The sequence below is a fragment of the Neovison vison genome, chromosome 4 (assembly GCF_020171115.1).
Source record: "Neovison vison isolate M4711 chromosome 4, ASM_NN_V1, whole genome shotgun sequence".
In the NCBI taxonomy this organism is placed as follows: domain Eukaryota; kingdom Metazoa; phylum Chordata; class Mammalia; order Carnivora; family Mustelidae; genus Neogale; species Neogale vison.
In genome coordinates this window covers 204,342,322-204,364,516 of record NC_058094.1, presented here as the reverse complement: position 1 = coordinate 204,364,516, position 22,195 = coordinate 204,342,322, and the positions used below count along the sequence as shown (strand labels likewise).

The 22,195-nt window shown below is 38.9% G+C and overlaps 1 protein-coding gene across 1 annotated transcript; it reads right to left on the bottom strand.

The window, feature by feature from the left end:
* Nucleotides 1-8,759: 8,759 nt before the first annotated feature.
* Nucleotides 8,760-16,950, bottom strand: SPAM1 (sperm adhesion molecule 1). The gene is made up of 3 exons (XM_044244588.1): nucleotides 15,950-16,950; nucleotides 15,185-15,274; nucleotides 8,760-9,221 (listed from the first exon to the last, which is right to left on the bottom strand). The coding sequence occupies exons 1-3, from the start codon at nucleotides 16,901-16,903 to the stop codon at nucleotides 8,760-8,762; spliced, it is 1,506 nt and encodes a 501-aa protein (XP_044100523.1). The 5' UTR covers nucleotides 16,904-16,950.
* Nucleotides 16,951-22,195: the final 5,245 nt, after the last annotated feature.

Genomic DNA, 22,195 nt, shown 5'->3' with positions numbered 1-22,195 from the left:
CTCCAGTCTTCTAAAAAATTGGCCTTTCACAGTTGGGGAAACAAAGTCAGAGAAGGAAAGTGACTAACCCAAAGTCAACAACTTGCTAATGCTTAAACTGGGATTGACTTGTTCTTTCCTTTACTACTAAAGATTAGGCTTCCTATGAAAAACTGCTATCTCATTGTATTCAAAAGATACTTCTTACAAAAGGTTTATATGCCACAAAAGCAGACACATAGATCAGTGGAACAGTATGGAGGGCTCAGAAATGGACCCTTAACTCTGTAATCAACTAATCTTCAACAAAGCAGAAAAGAATGTCCAATGGGAAAAAAAGATAGTCTCTTCAACAAATTGTGTTGGGAAAATTGGACAGCCACATGCAGAAGAATGACACTGGACCATTTCCTTACAACACATAAAAGAATAGACTCAAACCTCAATATGAGACAGGAATCCATCAAAATCCTTGAGGAGAACACAGGCAGCAACCTCTTCGACCTCAACCACAGCAGCTTCTTCCTAGAAATTTCGCCAAAGGCAAGGGAAGGAAGGGCAAAAATGAAATATCAGGACTTCATCAAGGTCAAAACTTTTGCACAGCAAAGTAGTATTCACAAATGACATATCCAGAATTTAAAAAGAATTTGTCAAGCTCAACACCAAAAGAACAAATAACCTAATCAAGAAATGGGCAGAAGACATGAACAGACATTTCTGCAAAGAAGACATCCAGATGGCCAACAGACACATGAAAAAGTGCTTAACATCACTCAGCACCAGGGAAGTACAAATTAAAACCACAGTGAGATACCACCTCAGACCAGTCAGAATGGTTAAAATTAACAAGTTAGGAAACAACAGATGTTGGCAAGGATGTGGAGAAAATGGAACCCTCCCTCCTACATTGTTGGTGGGAATGCAAGCTGGTGCAGCCACTCTAGAAAACAGTATGGAGGTTCCTCAAAAAGTTGAAAATAGAGCTACCCTACAAACCAGCAATTGCACTACTGGGTATTTACCCTAAAGATACAAATGTAGTGATCCAACGGGGCAGATGCACCCAGATGTTTATAGCAGCAATGCCTGCAATAGCCAAACTATGGAAAGAACCTAGATGTCCATTAACAGATGAATGGATAAAGATAAAGAAGATCTATCTATCTAGATAGATCTTCTATTATATATATAGATATATTATATATATATATTCTTCTACTTTATATAATATGTTTATATATGTATATTATATTGTATATATGTTGTATATATACATATATGTATATATAGTATGTATATTGTATATATGTGTATTATAATTATACATTATATTATACATGATATATATGTGTACTGTATATATTATATGTTTATATATAAGTATATTATATGTTTATATATATAGTTTATATATATAATGGAATACTATGCAGCCATCAAAAGAAATCTTGCCATTTGCTATGATGTGGATGGAACTAGACGGTATTATGCTGAGCAAAAGAAGTCAATCAGAGAAAAAGAATTACCATATGATCTCTCTGATATAAGGAATTTGAGCTGCAGGGCGGGGGGGTGTCATGGGGGCTAGGGAAGGAAATAATGAAACAAGATGGGATCAGGAGGAAGACAAACCATAAGAGACTCTTAATCTAATGAAACAAACAGGGTTTCTGGAGGGGAATGGGGTGGGATGATGGGGTAACTGGGTGATGGACATTGGGGAGGGTATGTGTTGTAACGAACACTGGGTATTATACAAGACTAATGAATCACAGGTGTGTACCCCTGAAACAAGTAATACATTATATGTTAATTAGTTGTTAATTGGTTGAATTTAAATTTAAAAAATATCTTTCGTTCTTATAAAGTCATTGCTGCTCTTGGTGAAATAATGCAAAGTTACACAGTGAAAAACTCAAAGCCCTGCTCCCTCCTCCCTCTACCAGTGATAACTCCTGGTTATAGTTTCTTGTATGTAATTCCAGAAATTTCCTAGAAACTTGGAATCAAATGTGTGTGTGTCTGTATTGTTAAAAGATAAACTGAGGTATATTAAAAAGTTTAAGAGCTTATTCGAGCAAAAACTGATTCAAATTGGGTAGCACCAAACCAGGAGTGGTTAGGAGCACTCCACAGATAGGCACCAGGGAAAAGACATACAGAAAAAGAAGGGAAGCAAAAAAAGGAAATTAGTGATTGACTAAAGCTTTAAGCCTAGTTGGTTGTTTGGCATTGGTGATCCTTAGTGTTTTAATTTCTGACTTTGAGGCATTTATAGGTTTAGATTTTGGTTTGCCTGTCTAGGCTACCATAACCATAGAGCCGCATCAGTCTCAGGGCCGCTTTAATTAGTTTCATAGCGTGTTGGACACAGATAGGGCTGTGGTGTGTGATGTGGTGTGTATAAGATGTTTGTCTGGGGCGCCTGGGTGGCTCAGTGGGTTAGGCCGCTGCCTTCGGCTCAGGTCATGATCTCGGGGTCCTGGGATCGAGTCCCGCATCGGGCTCTCTGCTCGGCAGGGAGCCTGCTTCCTCCTCCTTCTTTCTCTACCTGCCTCTCTGCCTACTTGTAATCTCTCTCTGTCAAATAAATAAATAAAATCTTAAAAAAAAAAAAAAGATGTTTGTCTATAACTTGCTTTTCCCACATGACAATATTTTTGGAATCTCTGTAGCAACCACACTGTACTCCACTGTGCCCTCTATGACATATATTTTAAAAATTTGTTCCATTTCTGTGAAAAAAGTTGATGGTATTTTGATAGGGATTGCATTGAATGTATAGATTGTTCTGGGTAGCATAGACATTTTAACAATGTTTGTTCTTCCAGTCCATCAGCATGAAACATTTTTCCATTTCTTTGTGTCTTCCTTGATTTCTTTCATGAGTATTCTATAGTTTCCCAAGTACAGGTCCTTTGCCTCTTTTTTTTGTTGTTGTTGTTTTCTTAAGGCTTTCTCTGTCAGAGAGAGAGAGGGCAAGAGTGTGAAAACAAGCAGAGAGCAGCATGCAGAGGGAGAGGCAGGCTTGCCGCTGAGCAAGGAGCTTGATGCGGACTAGATCCCAGGACCCAGAGATCATGACCCCATCCAAAGACAGAGACTTAACTGACTGCACCACCCAGGCGTCCCTCCTTTGTCTCTTTGGTTAGGTTTATTCCTAGGTATCTTATGGTTTTGAGTGCAGTTGTAAATGGGATCGACTCCTTAATTTCTCTTTCTTCTGTTTCGTTGTTGAATAGAAATGCAACTGATTTCTGTGTACTAAATTTATATCCTTCCACTACTGAATTCCTGTGTGAGTTCTAGCAATTTTGGGGTGGAGTCTTTGGGGTTTTCAACATAGAATATAAAAGATTTTAAACCAACATAGTATAAAAGACTATACAAGTGTTTCCATTTAAAAAAATTATTGGGGTCACAGGAAGTGGGGCCCCACCCCTAACATCAGGGGCAGGAAGTGAGTGTCGCTGGGCTGGATGTGGGGAGAAAGCAATTGTGGGAGCAACATGTCTTCATGGAGTACTTGGATTGAGCTCCTTCCTTTCCAACAAGTAAGAAATTTACATGAATTCCCTGGACCTGAAAAGCTATTACAATGCCCCTATGATAAAAACTACCAGTTCTCTGCTGGCAGGTTTCCTTATCATCTTATCAAGTGCAGAAAGAACCATCCTGATGTGGAAAGCAAAATGGTTACTTGTCCCTTCAGTGCTTGCCCCCAGGCTTCTCTGGCCAAAATCAGTCATCCTATCTCAAGCTGTGATGATAAAAGTTGTGTTGAGCAGGATGTTGCCAACTGAACCAGGAACCTTGGACAAGAGACGTGACTAAGAGCACATGGCACATGAGTGAACATGGCAGAAGAATTCATGGTGAGAAACAAGATATGAACAAAGAGAAAAGCATTTCTACTTTCCCATTTGTTCTGTGCTGGAGTCTTATTTTATAAAGGTGACACAGAGGACCATATGAGGAACACCAGGTTTTGGACAGGAAGCAGACCAGGAGCAAGGGGGAAACCTTTATTGGAGTTTCCTTGAGAACCGCGAGGCAGGGTAGGTTGAATGGTTTAGGACTGGCTAGTTTGAATAATTTCAGCAGGCCTTGGGTTGCAGAGAGGAAAAAGTTTTTCTCTTCTCTCTTAGGGTTCTTGACTGAATCTGAAAATTAGGAGAAAAGCATACAAATTTATTTAAGATTTATGTGACACAAGAGCCTTCATAAGGAAAAGACCCAACGGAGCAGTTAGAGCTGTGTATTTTTATGATAGGTTTGATGAAGAGTGAGAAGTAGTGTGGAACTAAGATAGGATAAAGAATATGAGGTAATTATAGTAAACTGGGGGAGACTTAGCAAAGCCTGTTCATTTGGATTCTTCTTGGCATCTCTTTGTCTTTGGTGACAAGGATGATCCTTTCCTCCAGGTGTATGGAGGACACCTTTCACATGACGGTTTTATGGCCTGTTGCAGGTAAGAAGGTTGACGTGAGAGGAGACCAGAGTGAACTTTCTGCTTCAGCTGTTTTCTCAGAATCCTGTAGTTTAAAATATTCAATATGATAGGTGCCATATTTTGGAGTAATATGTCCTGAACCCCATCAGTGCTATCAAGGTGGTCTTTAGTTGCTTAGTGCATAGCTCTGAGATGATAAAGACAAAGGAATACTGCCTTCTGGGGTGTACAGAACAAATAGAAGAGGTAGGGCTCTGGCTTGGTTAATTTGCTTATCAAATAGCAATGCCCATTGCTGTGTCTAAAAATTAACTAGCCCCAAGAGGGGCAGTGTCTCCTCTGACAAAAGGAGTGTTAAGATGTCAAAACATCCTAATATACAGAAAATAAAATACATGATTAATACACCATTATCTTGGACTTACCAGGCAGAAATTTAGGAGTAAGATCGTTGTTGAAGTATACCCCTCTGCCACCCCCCCCCAAAAAAAAAAACAGAGGAAAGTGGTGGGGAGCATTCCGAAAGTCAAAAGTAATTTCAAGTGAAGCATTTCAAAATAAATATCTTCCAGCAAAGGAAAAAAAAAATGCATTCACTCATGGTAGCTACCCAGCTGAATTAGGAGTTTATCAAATTCACTTTCAATCAATAGCAATTATACTCAATAGTCATTGCAACATTTTTCAACATTTTTGAGCACCTACTTTGTGCCAAGATTTGCACTATGTCCTAGAATCCCAAGCACATATTTGTGCCTTCACTGAGCTTATCTGAGAGTGTGGTGGAAAGGATATAAGCCAGAAATCACTCTCCATTGTTGTATGAAGTTACATGGCAAGTAAATGTCCTCAGAGTCCTCAAATATCTAGTCACAAAATATGTACCTGATTTTCCTCTTGCTTGGGAGGAGGTCAGACACCATCTAAAGGTCACTATTATTTTGCCAGCAGCCAATTTATAGAAGAGTTTAAAAAATTAATATCTTTCACTCTACTTCAATACCAAATAAAGGTCAGCATTTTGGAAATATTTCTTCTTTTGTGAACTTTTACTCTTCATTTTGTCCTATGCACTCCTATGGGCTATCATTTTCCTATTAGTCACTTTTGTGTCAGCATAATGTTTGCTATATTAAGAATCCAACAGTTAATTTTCCCGAATGCATGTATTTATCCAAAGTTCGCTGCCAAGAGCTTTTTTTTAAACACTATCTCATGTCTTTATCTCCATTCAGTAAGTGCCCTGACATGATTACTAATTATCTCTTAGTAAACATCTGCTTTCTTCAAGTAATATTGAATATCTATATCATAAACTCAAAAGTCTACTTTATATCTATACTCCTTTCAAATTCACTTTCAAAAGTAAAAGCCAATATCTTCTTTTATACCTTTGGAACTGAGACCTCTGCTATACCAAGGAGATAGATTTTGTATGACACTTGAAAGTTTAGGGATGCAGTCTGTATATAACAAATGAATTCCATATCTTTTGAAGCTGAATTGCTCAATTCCTTTAGTACATTGTGTTAATTAACAGGATGAAACTGTGTTTCCTATAGCTCTTCATTTTTCACAATTTCTGTATATGCCACATTCTGTGGACAGTTTGGGATGATATATTTATCATTTCTATCAGTGTGCAGGCTTCTGAAGAGCAGGGGTATCAAATTATTCTCTTTGTGTCTCAGATAGAAACATGATCCCTGGTGGAAATACTGGATCTAAGTGGAAATCCACGTTTGCTTCTGTAAACCTGATCACATGAAAGATGTGTATTATGTAAATTTTTCCTGCCGACTCTCTTTTTTCTATTTAGTGATCTCTTTCCCTAACTGGGTTCATGGCCAAATCTGCCATGGCAGAAATCTCTCGTTTTGACATTGTACCCAAGGACAGCAATACAGGTATCTCCCCACACCCAGTAAAAACATATCCATCTCCTTCCTCCTAGAAACTTCTACAGAGTTACTTCAAAGGCCAGATGCTTTCCATGTATTATATTAATCAATCCTCTCAAGAACCCTTAAAGATATGTATCATTGCCATTACATGGAACAGAAGGTTAACTCTCTTACGCTTGTGTAGCTACTAGTCGCTGGAGGCTGGGATTTGCCCTTATAACTGTCCAGCTGCAGAACCCATGCCTTTTCCAGTTTGTCTTGCAGCCTCCATTGTTTCCAAGTCCTAGTCACCTGACAGCCATTTATGTATTCTAAGTAAACTAAACTGGTCCATATACAGTATCCTGCCAGATCATTATCAAATTGTCTCTTCTCATGGCTTACTTAGGAAAACCTGGTTTTGTAACAGGATTGTAATTGGAGCAGAGAATAAAGGACAGAGCTAAGGAAAAAGGCAGCCTTGATCCAAGAGGATCCAGACAGTGAAAAGTGGCCATGACAACTGCCACACTTAAAATTCTTTAGTAGCTCCCCTTGGCTTTTATTTGTTTAATAATTAGCGGGCTCCCGCTAAGTCCCAGATACTGTTCATCACTTTGTGGCTATAGCAGCAAGTCAAATAGACCAAACAACTTGCCCTCATGATGCTTACATCATAGGGAGGTGGCAGGGAGTAAAAGAGAGAAATGTGTCCTGCCGTGACAGGTACACATGGGAAAACAGGGCAGGTCAAGAAGTTTGGGAGTGTCTTCCTAAACACCAAACTTCTTAGTGTGGTGGACAAAAGATTTCACCCATTTGGCCCATCTGCTGCATACCATGGTCAAAACCACACTCAATGGTCCATCTTCCTGAAGTTCCTCTGTCTTGTGTCTCCACACTAACTGCCTTTCAGTCTTCTTGAGCAGTAGACACATCATCTCTTTCATGACAGCCTTGAAATTTTCTCTGACACCTCCAAATTCTTATTTGTATGCCAGAGCATGCCAGACTTCTCCAATAGCATTTATATCACAGACTGTGTTGTTATTTTCCACTTTCAAATATTTATCTTCTTCAGATGTATAACAAACTCCCTGAGGCAAGACCATGCTACTTTACCTTGAATCTGAGACACTGAATACTGAGAGTAAACACTCAATAAATACTTCATGAAAGATGTGAATGGATGCTCAGATGAAATAAGGCCATTTAAGTACACAGAATTGTCAAAGACCATCAAGAGTGAAAGGAAATGGGGCTGTTTTTTTGTGTTTATTCTGAATACCTATTAAACCATGTACAGAGTTGACAGGATAATCACTTTTTAAAGGTTACCTTTTTATAACATAACTTGAAGAAATTATCAAGATGAAATACCTAAAATCCATAGTTATATGCTCAAGGCAGACAGGGTACACACTTGGGATATTACATTTTAAAAGATAAGGTTTATTACCATAATAATTTCTTGACATTTTTATTGCAAATTACAAACTACTTGGAAAGACATTCATTTGCAGTAAATTAGCATTATCTAAATCTTTAATTTAAAAAAAAATACATTATTTATTTATTTGACAGAGAGAGAGAGAAATCATAAGCAGGCAGAGAGGTAGGCAGAGGGAGAGGGAGAAGCAGGCTCCCCACTGAGCAGAGAGCCCAATGCAGTGCTCAGTCCCAGGACCCTGAGATCATGACCTGAGCTGAAGGCAGAGGCTTAACCCACTGAGCCACCTAGGCGCCCCTAAATCTTTACTTTTATCAGAAGAACACTAGGCCTCTAAGTGTATAGACCTTACAATCAGTCTTTGATAAATTGAACCGAGAATATAGCAGATACCTGTTAGTTCTTGTATATACACATCATGTATGTGAGATATTTGCTATAGGCTCATGGCAATTAGAAAATACAAAGTTGGATATCCTCTCACAAAACAAATTCTATGAAATATTAATAATTAACATTCTACTCTGATTTTCAAAAGCAAAATGTAGTATCAATGGATACTGCTACAGTAACACTGCCCTGACCACAATTTTGAAAATTGAAAGTGCTAGCCAACATCCTTTGTTCATCAATTAATAATGATCTCCAGTTCAATTTGATTGCGAAAAAGCAATCTTTGCTCAAAAAAAAAATAATATCTTGCCCATAAGTTTTGATGAACTTTTCAAATATAAATCTTTAAGTGTATAGGTACTGTCATTTGCCTAGAAAAATCTAAACTAGCTAAACTGTTGTATATAGACGTGTAAAGGATATTAAAGCAATGTATGTAGGCAGAAAATTTAATAAACACTGAACTTATACTTGAATGGGTTGTTTTATTGTTTCTTATTTTGAATATGTACACTTTGAGAGCCTACTCGAGGGTTTTTGGAGTCATCTTCTGCTATCTGGCTTTGAGGCACCTACTAAAAGATCTTTCGCAGGATCATGGAGACCCTGTGGCAGGTGGCATGGCAGATAAGATACTGCTCAAAGTGGCAGATTTCTCCTTCCAGCTAGAAGGATGACCACCGGGTCCTGAGTTTAGAAAGGTGTCTATACAAATATCTCCAGGCACACATACTTTAATAGTATGGACTTCAGACATATCAACTCTCTCCGTACAATGGACATTGGCATAACAAGCGCAGTGAAAGTTTTGGGAAAATTGTTGTAGGTCTTCAAGTGTGGGTTCCCCTTGTACTGTGTATTTTCCATTTCTCTCAAGTTGAATAACAAAATTCTCTGGGTTCAGGTGAAGATAGTCACTTGAATTCCAGTGTTTCCTTACACACACTCCTTGGTCCTGGCAGAGCGCTTGATTGCACATTTTGGCTGCTAGGGTGACATTGATTATGTAAGGATTCAGTGTACTCTTCAGGTAGTTGTCTAGATCTGTGCAATATTGCTGTAAAATTATAAGAAGGTTAGAATATTAAGGGACAAGTTAGCTCATCTGTGAATTAATTCACTATGATAGGCGGTTTCTAAGGAAGCAAGATAAAACAAGACCCAGCAAGAGGTAGGAAGTAGTTTACCATTTTTACCTTATCAAGCAAGATTATTCCAACTGTTTTGTAACATTTATAAGTAAGTTTCACATGCCATTTATTTAATGAATAATTGACCAGTTAAACCTTAACTTCAGCCTAGCCTTGGACTTCTTCAATAATTCCTAAAATAGGGCAGGATGGTGGAGCAGTTACAGAATGGTCTCTAGGGCCCATCTTCCCAGATTAGTCACAGTTCCATGAATGACTAGCTCTGTGACCTTGGAAATCCTGCAAGTTTTCTAAGTCTTAGTTTCCTATCTGGGTGACCTTGGGCAAATCAGTTAACTCGGTTATGCTTCAGCTTCATCGTTTATAAAATAAGGATCATTATAGCACTTACCTCATAGGGTTGTTGTGAAGATGATAAGATACAATGTATATAAAAGTGCTTAGCATTAAGATCCAGCATATCATTGGTTAGCCCTCATGAAATTATAAATAAAAGTAATAAGAATCATCTTTGTGAGGACAAGTTTAAACAGCATGAGGAAGATTTCTCAACTGCGAGCTCAAAACAACTAAACAGGTTCAACTGAGTATACTTTATGTTAAATGTTATGTATAGTTCAAGTTATGGGTGAATTACGACAGCCGTTTTACAAATATACTTATTTGGCAGAGCATGAGTGATAAGTAAAATGATTCATCTTGAGACTGATGCATTCTAAAACTGGGATGCTGTCTTTTTAAAAACATGGAAGATAGTCACTCACTTTCTTTCATAATCTATAGTTCCACTGAGAAAGCTGGCCATGCTAGCTCTCCAGCAGACCAAAGGAAGTGGTGGTAGTAGATCAGAAGGCAAGTCAAGGAATCTTGGAAGCTTCCACTTGACTCTCTCTCGTTATGTGCCTTGAGATGATGCCAACAATGATAGGAAGAATAGGGCCTTCCAAGAGTGTCCATACTCTAATGCCCTGGAACCTGTGACCTTGTTCTCTTGCATGGCAAAAGGAACGTTATACATATGATTACAGAGAAGAATGTAGTCCTTGAGATGGAGAGATTATCCCAGGTTATCTGGATGGACTCAATTTAATCACATGAGTCCTTTAAAAATGTAGAAACTTTTCCAGCTTGGATTTAAGAAAAAAATGAGATGGAAGAAAGAGAGCAAATTAAAGATCAAGGGGACTCAACCCAGCATGGCTGGCTTTGAAGATAGAGGAGAGAGCCAAGAGCTGGAGAATGCCGTGAACTCTAGAAGCTGGAAATAACCCTTAGCCATCATAGCCAGCCAGAAAATAGACATCTGATTGCTACAGCCAGGAGGAAATGAATTCTACCAACAACCCAAATGAGCAAGTAAGGGTCCTCCCTTGGACAGGAATGCAACCCTATCAACATCTTGATTCGAGTCCGTTAAGATCCATGCTGGACTTCTGAACTACAAGTATAAGATAATAATTCTCTCTTGTTTAAACTAAGTGTGTTGTCATTATTATAGCAGCAGTAGAAAACCTCTTCTTAATCCTAGTTTTGCATGGTGTCTAGAATAAAATTCAACTTCGCCTGACTTATATACAACCTGATGTGAGGTAATTCTTCCTTACTCTTCAGTACCCCCCCCCTTACCTACCCTGCCTTAGGCATGCTAGTTGTTTCATAAGAATGGCAGGTTTATTTCAAACTGTACTTACTTCTTCCCTCTGCTTGGAATGCTCTTTCCTCTAATTTTTTTTTTTAAGATTTTATTTATTTACTTGACAGAGATCACAAGTAGGCAGAGAGGCAGGCAGAGAGAAAGGAAGGGAAGCAGGCCTCCGGCTGAGCAGAGAGCCCGATGCGGCGCTCGATGCCAGGTCCCTGGGATCACGACCTGAGCTGAAGGCAGAGGCTTGAACCCACTGAGCCACCCAGGCGCCCCTCTTTCCTCTAATTTTTAACACAGTCACTTTATCTCGCCATTCAGATCGCAGCTTTAATTAAACCTCAGACACCTTTCCTATCTACTTTCTCACATCTGTTTTAATTCTCCGTATATTACTTATCACATCAAATATTTTTCTTATTTGTGTATTGTTTCTATCCCTCCAACGTTAATATACGCTGCATGAGTGCCGACACCTCGTCAGTGTTCTTCAATACTGTATCCCCAGGGGCCAAGATACATGAGAATTGGTACGAAGTTCAGATGACTGTCTGGGTGACCACAGAGACAAGAGCTGGGCAAAAAGAGGAGTGAAGGATAAGAATGGTTTGAGAATCGTTAGCCTACACAAGATGTAGTCTTTGGAAGGATCTGAAACTGGCTTTCTAAAAGATAAGGTCTGGTTTATAGCATTTGTCAACATCCGTGGCATAAGTGCATCTGCTATGGTCAGTTTTAAGCTACCAACCTGTATCACTGAGTGATTGGAAATCAAGCCCCTGTTGTGGTAATATGGTGTGGAGAAGCATATCATTACGTACTATTTCCACTTATGCAGATATAATAGATGTCAAGTTCCTCAAAAGTATAGATAATAGTAAAGTGAAGTATATAACTGGTACATTGTAAGTATTTATTACTTCTTTTTCTTTAGGTTTTATTTATTTATTTGACAGAGCACAAGCAGGGGAAGCAAGAAAAAGAGAAACAGGCCCTTCACTGAGCAGGGAGCCTGACACGGGGCTCAATCCCAGCACCTGAGCCAAAGGCAGCTGCTTAATTGACTGAGCCACCCAGGTGCCCCGAGTATGTATTGCTTTGGTTTTAACACTACTTATTTCATTCTAAGTTTTTGTAATTTAATTTTTAATAATGGTTGTGTTAACAACCAGTTCACAAAATTTCTGAATATTTAATAATCAGGTCTCGTGAGCTGGGACCAGCAGAAGCTGGCTGTCATACCACTGGATCTAATAACAAGGAATGGAAGGAAATAGCTTGCTTACATTCGATAACAATTGTTTTAAGTCAATTTCAGTCATTAAACCTGCAGGTACCAGTTTCTCAAGTTGTCAATGAATCAGAAAAATAAGATGAGTAATCTATGATTCTGTTGGCTACAAATGACATAGAAAAAAGGGGAAGTAATTATAGAACTAACACTCAAAATCATCATGTGGGAAAAGTAGCAGAAATACATAAAACAGAGATCACAGGGGGCAATTTCAAGGCAGTGTCATTAGGTAGGAAATTGAAGAACTGTCTGTGTATGAAAAATGCTGAAGATGCTCTTGAGAGTCATGGTAGAAGAATGTAAATCTAACATTAAAGTGCAATAATAAGAGAAAAAAACTAGGTGTGACTTATAATAATATGTCATGCTGTACTACTAATTGGAGAAAGCCTGATTCACTCCTCATCAGAGTAAGGGTGGAGTTCTCAGTTCTTAAAAAAAAAAAAAAAAAAAAGAAGGAATGTAGTATGGGGAATATTTATAAATGATTCCATCAGATAATTTATAAGACCCTTGAGAAAGGTGTTTACAGATTTGAGACACAGTGAATGAAAATTAGGAATATATTTAGGAGAATTATAATTTTTTTTAATGATTTTCTGACATGGAAGATTTTGCACCAGGGACATACACCTTTCTCCATACTTTTATTTTATATTATTTCTCCTTATTGGTGATCAAGCCAGAGACAATAGAGTTGTACCAAAAAGTAGAAGGGCTCAGATGACCTTGAAAGAATCTCATAATGGGAACTACTGTTGAGTACTTTTGTAAATGAATTAACAATATAGTGAGGCTCTCTGAAGGACAAGAGACAAAAGGCCTCTTCTGGTCTTAGACTGCTGTATAAAGTCTCTTCCCTATAGGTCCTAGGAGAAGTCTCCCTGGCCATGAGCTCTATGAGATGATTCTCTGTGGCCCCGAAGTCTCTCATATTTCCACATCTATTAGAGAAGAAAAAGTTGAGCTCCAGTTCAGCAGTGTCCACGTGATAGCTTTACTCTTGAGTCAAGAGGATTGAAGAAGTTGGGAAGACAGATCTGACACAGAAAAATAAACAAGGATGAAAATAAAGGAAGAGAGAAAAGGATTAGGTGGTAATAGTTAAAGGCCTTTTGAACTGAAGAAACTGCATTAGGAGAAAAATGAAAAGAAGTCACCCATACAGAAAAAAATGGACATTTTTTCCCCTAATAAAACAAGTTTTACTCAAAAGTTTACTTAAAATAGACAACAATAAATATAACTTGTGGAAAATAAGGGAGTATTCCTTTTCCTCTCCCTTAGAGAAGGTTTGAACAATTTAGTAATATTTTGAAAAAAGTAATTCCCAAATGCTTATGCACCTCTTCCCCACTCCGGGCTCCTTTTTCTTCCTCCCCGCCCAGCCCCCACCAAACCATTCCTCCTTAATTTTCTCCCATCTCAGAGACCAATTCCTTCAAACCAGAAGCCTTGGAGTAATCTTAACCACTTCTCTTATCCATCCTACTCATCCAGTCCCTCAGTCCACAACCTCTCAGTTCTACTGTTGGGTTATATTCAGACCACACACCAGCCCCTGTGGTCCAGGCCATCAACAGCTTCCTGTCCTGTTCCCGCTCTTGCCAGTCCACCGTGGATCCTCAGCTCAGCCAAGTAAGAAATGTTTGTCAGAGACTGCAGCTCTTCTGCTCAAGTCTCTTCGTGGCCTTCCATATCAGAGACAAAGCCCCGTGGTGGCCTGCGAAGCCCTCCATAAGACCCTCTGTCTCCTCGCTTACCACAAGTCTTCCTCGCTCCCTGCACTCCGGTCACACTGACCTCCTCTGTCTTTCTTTGACGAGCACATTCCAGCCTGAAGGCTCTGGCACTCACCATCCCCACTTGGTGTCTTAGAGACTTGGTGCCTGGTTTTCATCAGGTCTCTACTCCAACAGCACCTCGTCAGAGAGGCCTTCTGTGACTGCCCCATCTTAAGTACCACCATTTTATCTCTCTTTACCCTGCCTACACTGCTTCATTGCTCTTTATTGCTGGCTATTGCTCTCTATTGCTATCACTACCTGACATATCTTATCTGCATAAGTTCCATTTCCACTTGTAAGGATGCAGCTTCATGGTGAAGGGACTTCTCTTCATTCAGTTCAAACTTCATTCAAACCCCTTCAAAAATTCATTTTTAGCACCTAGGATTATCTGGCACTTAATCACAGGAGATGTTCAATAAACCAAGAGTCAGCACACGTTTTCTGTATAGAGGCAGACAGTAAATATTTCAGGGTGACTGCCATAACTATTCAGATTATTTCTTTGTACATAGACATCTAAACTAAGAAACATGCCTGTATTCCACTAAATAAAATTTAACCAGTAGACACTAACATTTAAATATTACCTAATTTTCACCTAGTATAAATGCTATTCTTTGGGAGTTTTTCCCCATCCATTTAAAAGGAGAAAATTCATTCTTGGCCCCTGGCTGTCATTTGCTGACCCGTGTAATAAACTGCCATTGAATGACTAGATGAATAAGCAAAAGAAGTGCTTAATAAACAGTAATTGAATGAATGAATGAATGAATTGACTATTATTTCATTGACTACTTCATGGGTTTTTTGAGAGGAGACCTATCACAGTACAGTACAAAAAGCCAAACACCATGTCAGAAAACTGAGTTTGTAGTCCTCTTTTTTGCTACTTGCTAGCCATATAGCCTAGAGAATTTTGGTCAGTTTCACTGAATTTCTGTTTCCTTGCTGGAAAAGAGGTACAATTTTTTCTGCCTTTTAACATAACCACACAAATGAAGGACAGCTTGATGCAACCAGTATTAACTGAGCACATACTACTATGTGCCAAGCATAGTACTTACTTTTATTATTCAGTACAACCATCCTCAGAAACATTAAAAGTAGAAATCTTTTCATCTATTTCCTGTCAATTCAACTTACCACATTTTGGCTTACATTGAGGCCTCCCCACATTACCATTCCAGAAGCACCTAGAGAAACTGTTTCACCGATTGTGTTCACAAGGTCCTCCTGGTGAATGTGACAGAAAGAGTTAACAGAAATAAAATAGAAATGCTATGCATAAGACAGTAACACCAAAGCTAAGAATTCTGACAACAATAATAATTCAAATATTTCCCCACTATTTCTGTTGCCACCACATCCTTACTATAACAAATATAAAGATTTTTCTGTTATTACTTTAACTACTTCTATTGACAAACCCCATGAAAGGGAAAAAAGGGAACTGAGTTAATACATTGACTGTGCTCCCTAGTTTTTTTATTGTTGCTAAGATATTATATGATCACATTTAAAAGAAATACATTCTTGAGATGCCTGGGTGGCCCAGTCGGTTAAACTGCTCTCTTCAGCTCAGGTCATGATCCTGGGGTCCTGGGATTGAGTCCCTCATCAGGCTCCTAGCACAGTGGGGGACCTGCTTCTCCCTCTGTCTGCCTCTCTCTCTGCTGTGCATGTGCACTCTCTCTCTCTCTCAAGTGAATAAATGAAATCTTAAATAAATAAATAAATAAACAAATGAAATATACTCTTATTTTGCATTCACATAAAAATGGAGTACTATCTGTGTGCATATTTGTAAAGGATGTTAAAAGCCAAATCTCACTCCCTTCAAAAATGATGTTGAACTCCACTGAACACCTTTCGTGGTTGCTTGTTCATAGGTCTCCCACCTTGACTTACCTCAGAAAAATATTTCAGATCTATGTCAGCAAAAACTGGACGGGTATATACAAAAACTGGAAGTGGATGTTTAACACTGTGTACTTCAGAAATCCGAATGGCTTCCAAAACACGATTGCGGACATAGAGAGCAGCTTTTAAAGTATTTTCGAATTTGCTACTCAAATAAATGGATGGGAAAAGGGCCGTGCTTTCCTTCCATAACCAGTCGAGTTTATCATTTCTCTTCTTTTCTATATCAGGGCAACTTCCATTGTAATCAATTTCTTTAAAACCATTGTAACAATCAGGAAAAAGATAAAAGCCCCATAAATAATTTGGCCGAAGGTCTTTCACCAGTTTTAAGGTCGTTTCCATGAAACACCTTCCTGCGCTTTCAAAATCTGCTTTGGCTTTCTTGGCGGCCTCTGTGTCATTAAGTTCTGCATGTTGTTGGTGAACCAACTCAATAGAAAGGTTCTTGTAAATATCTTTAGGTTTCCAGTTTCTTATCCAGAGAGGCCTCCAGTTTTCCCAGTCAATGACACCCAGGCCCGTCATATCTACGTCTATGTAATGGTCAATATCTTTCCTGACTTTCGCCAAGTGCTTTATCAGATTTCCAGTCTGGGGGAGTCCTCCATCCATAACTTTGCCAGTCTTGTCCTCTATGTAAGGATAGTAGCCAAGTCTGTTATTATAAAATATTGTAATATTTTGCCCCCTGGCATTTTTTCGAGGGCTTCCTACTAGAGAGAAAAGGTTCAGATCTAGATGCACGTTAAAATTTACAGCACACCCTTCACTTGGGATATTCCAGGCCCAGAGGAAAGATATGTTTGGAATAAAAGGGGGTGCTCTGTACTCCTGAGTCGAGCAACATATAATCAGAAGGAGGGTGAGTGCGGCTTGCGTGAGTCCACTGGATCCCACAGAACTCCTAAAGGGGATACGCTGGAACCTGAGCACACCCATTGCAAAGACGAATGACTAAGAAAATTTCCTCCCAAACACTTCGCCTTGTCCGATATTTCATGCAAGATCTGAGCACAGAAGAGAGATAGTGGGATGAAGCCACTTTGATGGATAAAGAGGTATAATGATCACACGACGTTTAAATGTTATTCTTCTTGCTTCATATTTCAAGAATGTTTTGCAAGTTGCTTCATCTATAACTGGAAAAAAATATGGAATGCATGGTTAACATCTTGTTTCTATATGAAGACTGTCAACATTACCAAGTTCTCAACTTGAAGGGCAGGAGTTTAATTCCATTCTCGAAACTGGAGAACTCCTGTGTTTGAATAAAATTATATTCTCTTCTGCATGGTACAAATCCTGTAATAGCTAACATTTGTCTCATCTTTCCAAATCATTACTGTACCTACAGGGAGACGAATGTACCTGTTTTTCCTTTTGCCTTCCCACTTGTGTAGAATGCTATGCCAAGAATTGCCTTAGCAAAGCCTTGTTAAGTAGAATTCCTGTTGAACCTCTCATTTTTGTTTTTTATTTCTTGAAAGACCACCTTATAGTGGCATGCCAAAAATGGAAAAAAACCTCTCATAAAATTAGGAGATTTCATCTTATTTTTTTAAGGGGACAAGTAGGGGAGGAGCCAAAATTCACTTCTCCCAGAAGTAGTGTATCAAAAATGTGCTAGAAACTATTGAGTTAACCACAATCTCCTACTGAGGAATAAGTTGAAGTGTTATTTGGAATAGTGCTCCATCATATGTCAAAGTGAACTGAGTAAAAGATTAAGTAAAAGATGCGCTATATTTGTAGATATCTGTATGTCTATATGTATATAGACACACATACCTACACACACAAAATTTATGTATAGATATAAAAAATAGGTAATTTTTTTTATGAAACAACGTATCTCTTCTTTATACATTTTTGGACAAAGCCTTGGGTCACTGAATTGGGAACAGACCCAGGTTAGTATCTAGAAAAGCATCTCTTTAGAAGATCTACTAGGGACTTTACACAAGAATCTCATCTTCCAGGAGAATTTGGGTGGCTCAGCCAGTTAAGTGGCTGCCTTCCGCTCGGATCATAATCCCAGGGTCAAAATTTGAGGCTAGAATTTTGTTTGTCAGAACAGATTTGAAGCTCAGCTTCTCCTTAGTGGGAAGAGGAAAATAACCATCCACTTTCTTACTGTTTATTCACTGGGTTCTCGTTTTACCTTTTTTTTTTTTTTTTTTTTTTTAAGAGAGAGAAAGAGCACGCGTGGGCACGCAAATGTGGTGGGAGGCGCAGAGGGAGAGAGAGAGAATCCCAAACAGACTCCAGATGAGTGGAGCCCAACATGGGACTTGGGCTCTATCTCATGACCATAAGATGATGGCTTGAGCCACAATCATGAGTCGGACACTCAACTGACTGAGCCACCCAGGTGGCCCTCATGTCATGTTTTGAAGGAGTTGGTAGTTGGGATTTTTGAGGTAAGGAGAAGACCATCACAGACAGAAAAAGCCAAACAAAACAGCTAAATTTCTTGGTTCAATGCTAAGCTCTTCTTTTCTACAACAAATGCTTTCTTTCTAGAAAATCGTAATTAACAGGTGTAGAAGTCAGTCACAGGGCTGTCTTCAGAAACCACTCTTCTGATAGTCTTACTTCCTATAAGGAGTCTATGTATATATTATCTCAGTGGAATTAAGAACTGAATTTAGATAAAATTCTCTTACTATTAAAATTGTTGTAGATTTTTAATATAAATTATTATTATAAATATAAAGGTGAACATTCAGAAATGTGGACAAATAGTGATAAAGCCAAGATTATAACTTTGGTAAAAGCTCAGTGAAGACTGAAGGGAAAGACAGAGTGGAGAGTCCCAAGGTTTAAGGTGTCTTTCCAAAGCACCTCTGAGGTCCCCAATACCCTACTGCCCCCAGAACAAATGCACATGAGAAAAGTATTGTTACAATACTTAATCAAATAGCCCCAAGCCTCAGGATGCTGAAGGTAACTTTAATGTATCTAAATTATCTTCATAAATACTTCAGGAATCATTCTTTAATATGAAAAATAAAAGGCAAAACTTCAAGTGAGCAGCTGGCCCCAAATTTACTGCCTTGGTAGCCCTTGTAAATTAATTACATTTGGTAGGCTGTGTATCATTTCTGAAGTACTGCTTGGTCTCTAATTTCAACTCAAAAGCTGACTTCTACCTCCAGTTACAAGTCATTCTCGATCTAAGCCAAGTTCTGAGTAAACTTAAGAGACCAGCATAATACCCCCAAGGCAGAAAAATCCATGTGCCATTTTCTTCTCTCTCTTTTTTTTAAAGATTTTATTTATTTATTTGACAGACAGAGATCTCAAGGAGGCAGAGGCAAGCAGAGAGAGAGGAGGAAGCAGGCTCCCTGCTGAGCAGAGAGCCTGATGCGGGGCTCGATCCCAGGACCTTGGGATCATGACCTGAGCCAAAGGCAGAGGCTTTAACACACTGAGCCACCCAGGTGCCCCTGTTGTTGTTCTTTTTATGCAATAAAAGTTTTTCCTGTTCGGCCATGATATAAGTAGAAGGTAATACATCTAAGAAGCTAGAAAACCACCACGTGATTAAACATGAATTCTAAATATTGAAGCCGTAAGCAAATTATATTGATAAGGTATAAAAGATACTAATATTTCATCTTTTGAAAATGCAAGATAGTTCAACAGCAAGAGTTTTAATTGAAAATAAAAAAGTAATTCATCTAAATCTTAGAAGGAAATTCCTTTGGAAAGACAGTAAAGGTGCCTATAATAACATTCTGTGTCCATAATGTCTTTGTAGACCCGAGAGTCCTTATAACAGAAGGTACATAATATATCCTTAATTGTAGGATTAGGTTGTTCGAATTTCCAAGCCACTTACTTGATATTCAGTAGATACATATATGAGTTAATTATTTAACTAAATGAATAAGCTTGATATACTTTGAATTTCAGTAAACTCAAAATTACAGCCAAGGTGATACCTTAAAATGAAGGTTCAGTGCTCGCTTCGGCAGCACATATACTAAAAAATGAAGGTGTTCAAACAGAAATCAAAACAAATCACCAGGAATCCACAGAGCTGTCAGAGGAAAAGCAGTGGGGGTAGAACTGGACTCAGTTCCCAAAAACAATAAGAGAATTTGGGACTTCCTAGCCAAAGAGCAAAGTGAGGGGAGAGGGGTGCCTGTGGATGGAAAATTACTAAGAGGGAACATCAGGGGTGAGGGGAGACTTTGGCTAAACTGACCTAACAGTCAGGCCAGGGTGATCAGGCAAAACCAGGGGGGATAGTAGAAGATAGGAAACCTAATCAGATATCCAAGGTGACCAGGTGGGAGGATGGGAATTCTTACTAAACTGACTTAACAGGATTCTTGCTAGAACTAAATTCTACAAGGAAGAATACAGAAGCCCAGCGTCTGAGGCTTAGTCAGAAAGAGTTCAATGAGCCTGATTAGCGTGGTCAGAAGGGGGTGTTTTGTCAGTCCCCACTGTGGTACATGCTGGGTGAGTTCATCGTTTAATTAAGTAAATGAACTTCATGTACTCTGAATTCCAGTAAACTCAAAATTATGGCTCAGGGTACCACTTTAAGATGAAAATGTTCAAATAAAAAATGAACTATAAGCATCCAGAAGCCATAGAGTTCAAACATTACTCAGAAGACAATTATGTCTTCTATAGCTTTGCGTGAAGCACTGTCACACCCAGATATGACTGAAACTAAGTACTTGAATACTTGAATCAAGTCTCTAAAATTCTAGAGGCTAGTTGAAAACACAATAGCTTCACTAGGCATCCCCTCTGCAATGCTATTTGTCAAGCCTCAGACGGAGCTTAGTGATGCCTGACTTAACAGCCAACCCAACATCCCACCACCAAAAACCTGGGGCCAGTCCTAGCTCTTCTGTAATTACAGTGTCTCAGCTGCCTTGCACAAATAGGCAAAAAGCCTTAGTATCACTGACGTCAAAGTTTAGGAGGAACAAGCGCCTCCGTGATAACCAGTGCCTTGGGCAATGAAGGTCACAAAGGTATACCAGCTTTGATATGGGCTACGAGTTTACAATTGGTCTTCTGTTAGCAATAACTAATATTTCTCTTTCCTTGACCAGTCAGGTGACTCTGAATTGTCAAAGTCATAGTAACTAAATCTGCATGTGGGATTATAGCAAAGATCCCAATGGCCACTAGTCTAATTCAGACAGAAAACACCTATTTGCTCATAAATGTCCTGTTTCAAAGGCAGTAGGGACCCAATTGCATCAAATGTGATTAAACACATTTGCCAATGCTGAAGGTAAATACCATGGAAGAAAAACATAATGAGCTCAGTTTCAAAAGATAATACAACAGATGTTTTCCTTCTTATCAATTTATTCGGTGCCCATAGAGATACCAGGCTACTCAGTGCTGCACATAGGATGCAGATGGTTTTTTTCTTCTTAGGAATGAGGACTGGTTCAAAAATCTTGTCAGTGTTCTAAATAATTTAATATTTATTTTCCAAAAAATACATGTTCCACAGTCCACCTTAAGAATGCACATTTTGTGAAAGCAAAACTATGACAGAATTCTCAAGCAAGCAATTGTCCTCCCCACCTATTAATTTCTTTCTCCACTTTTTTTTTTAAAGATTTTATTTATTTGACAGACAGAGATCTCAAATAAGCGGAGAGGCAGGCAGAGAGAGAGAGGAAGAAGCAGGCTCCCTGCTGAGCCGAGAACCCAATGCGGGGCCAGATCCCAGCACCCTGGGGCCATGCCTGAGCCAAAGGTAAAGGCTTTAACCCACTGAGCCACCCAGGAGCCCCTCTTTCTCCACTTCTGAGGAACGTGTGGCAACTCAGTTTAGTCTAGCTTTTGGCCAGGATGTAAAGTAAAATAAAACTCAAATCTTTCATTAGCCACATGAAAGTCCCTCTTTCTTTGAGGAAGAAGAGTTTTGTGGTGACAGGTTCTTGTGGACTATATGAATTCCGTATGTGAATTATATATGTTTCATTCCAATGGGATCCTGCCTTTCACATCTTGTATAAATCTTTGCCCTGAATCTGGAAAAATCTGTTCTGAGCCTAGAGATAGATCTCTCAATGACTGCTCCCACTGTGTAGCCTTTCCAGACACATCTGACTATTGAAGTATTCATTTCTGAGTGCCACCCAGGCGAATTTAAATGTGTCAAGACTGTCATAAAAATTGTATTTATTTCTTAGTACCAGTCGTAGTTTGTGTTCCCATTTGAAATAAGTCTATCTATCTTCA

Bases quoted from the DNA above. Each gene is read 5' to 3' on its own strand.
- SPAM1 (XM_044244588.1), bottom strand. From the start codon at position 16,903: ATGGGTGTGCTCAGGTTCCAGCGTATCCCCTTTAGGAGTTCTGTGGGA. The intron at 15,275-15,949 runs GTAAGTCAAGGT...CACATTCACCAG, and splicing joins ATCTGAAATATTTTTCTGAG to GAGGACCTTGTGAACACAAT. The intron at 9,222-15,184 runs GTAAGTTGAATT...ATAATTTTACAG, and splicing joins TCAATGTAAGCCAAAATGTG to CAATATTGCACAGATCTAGA.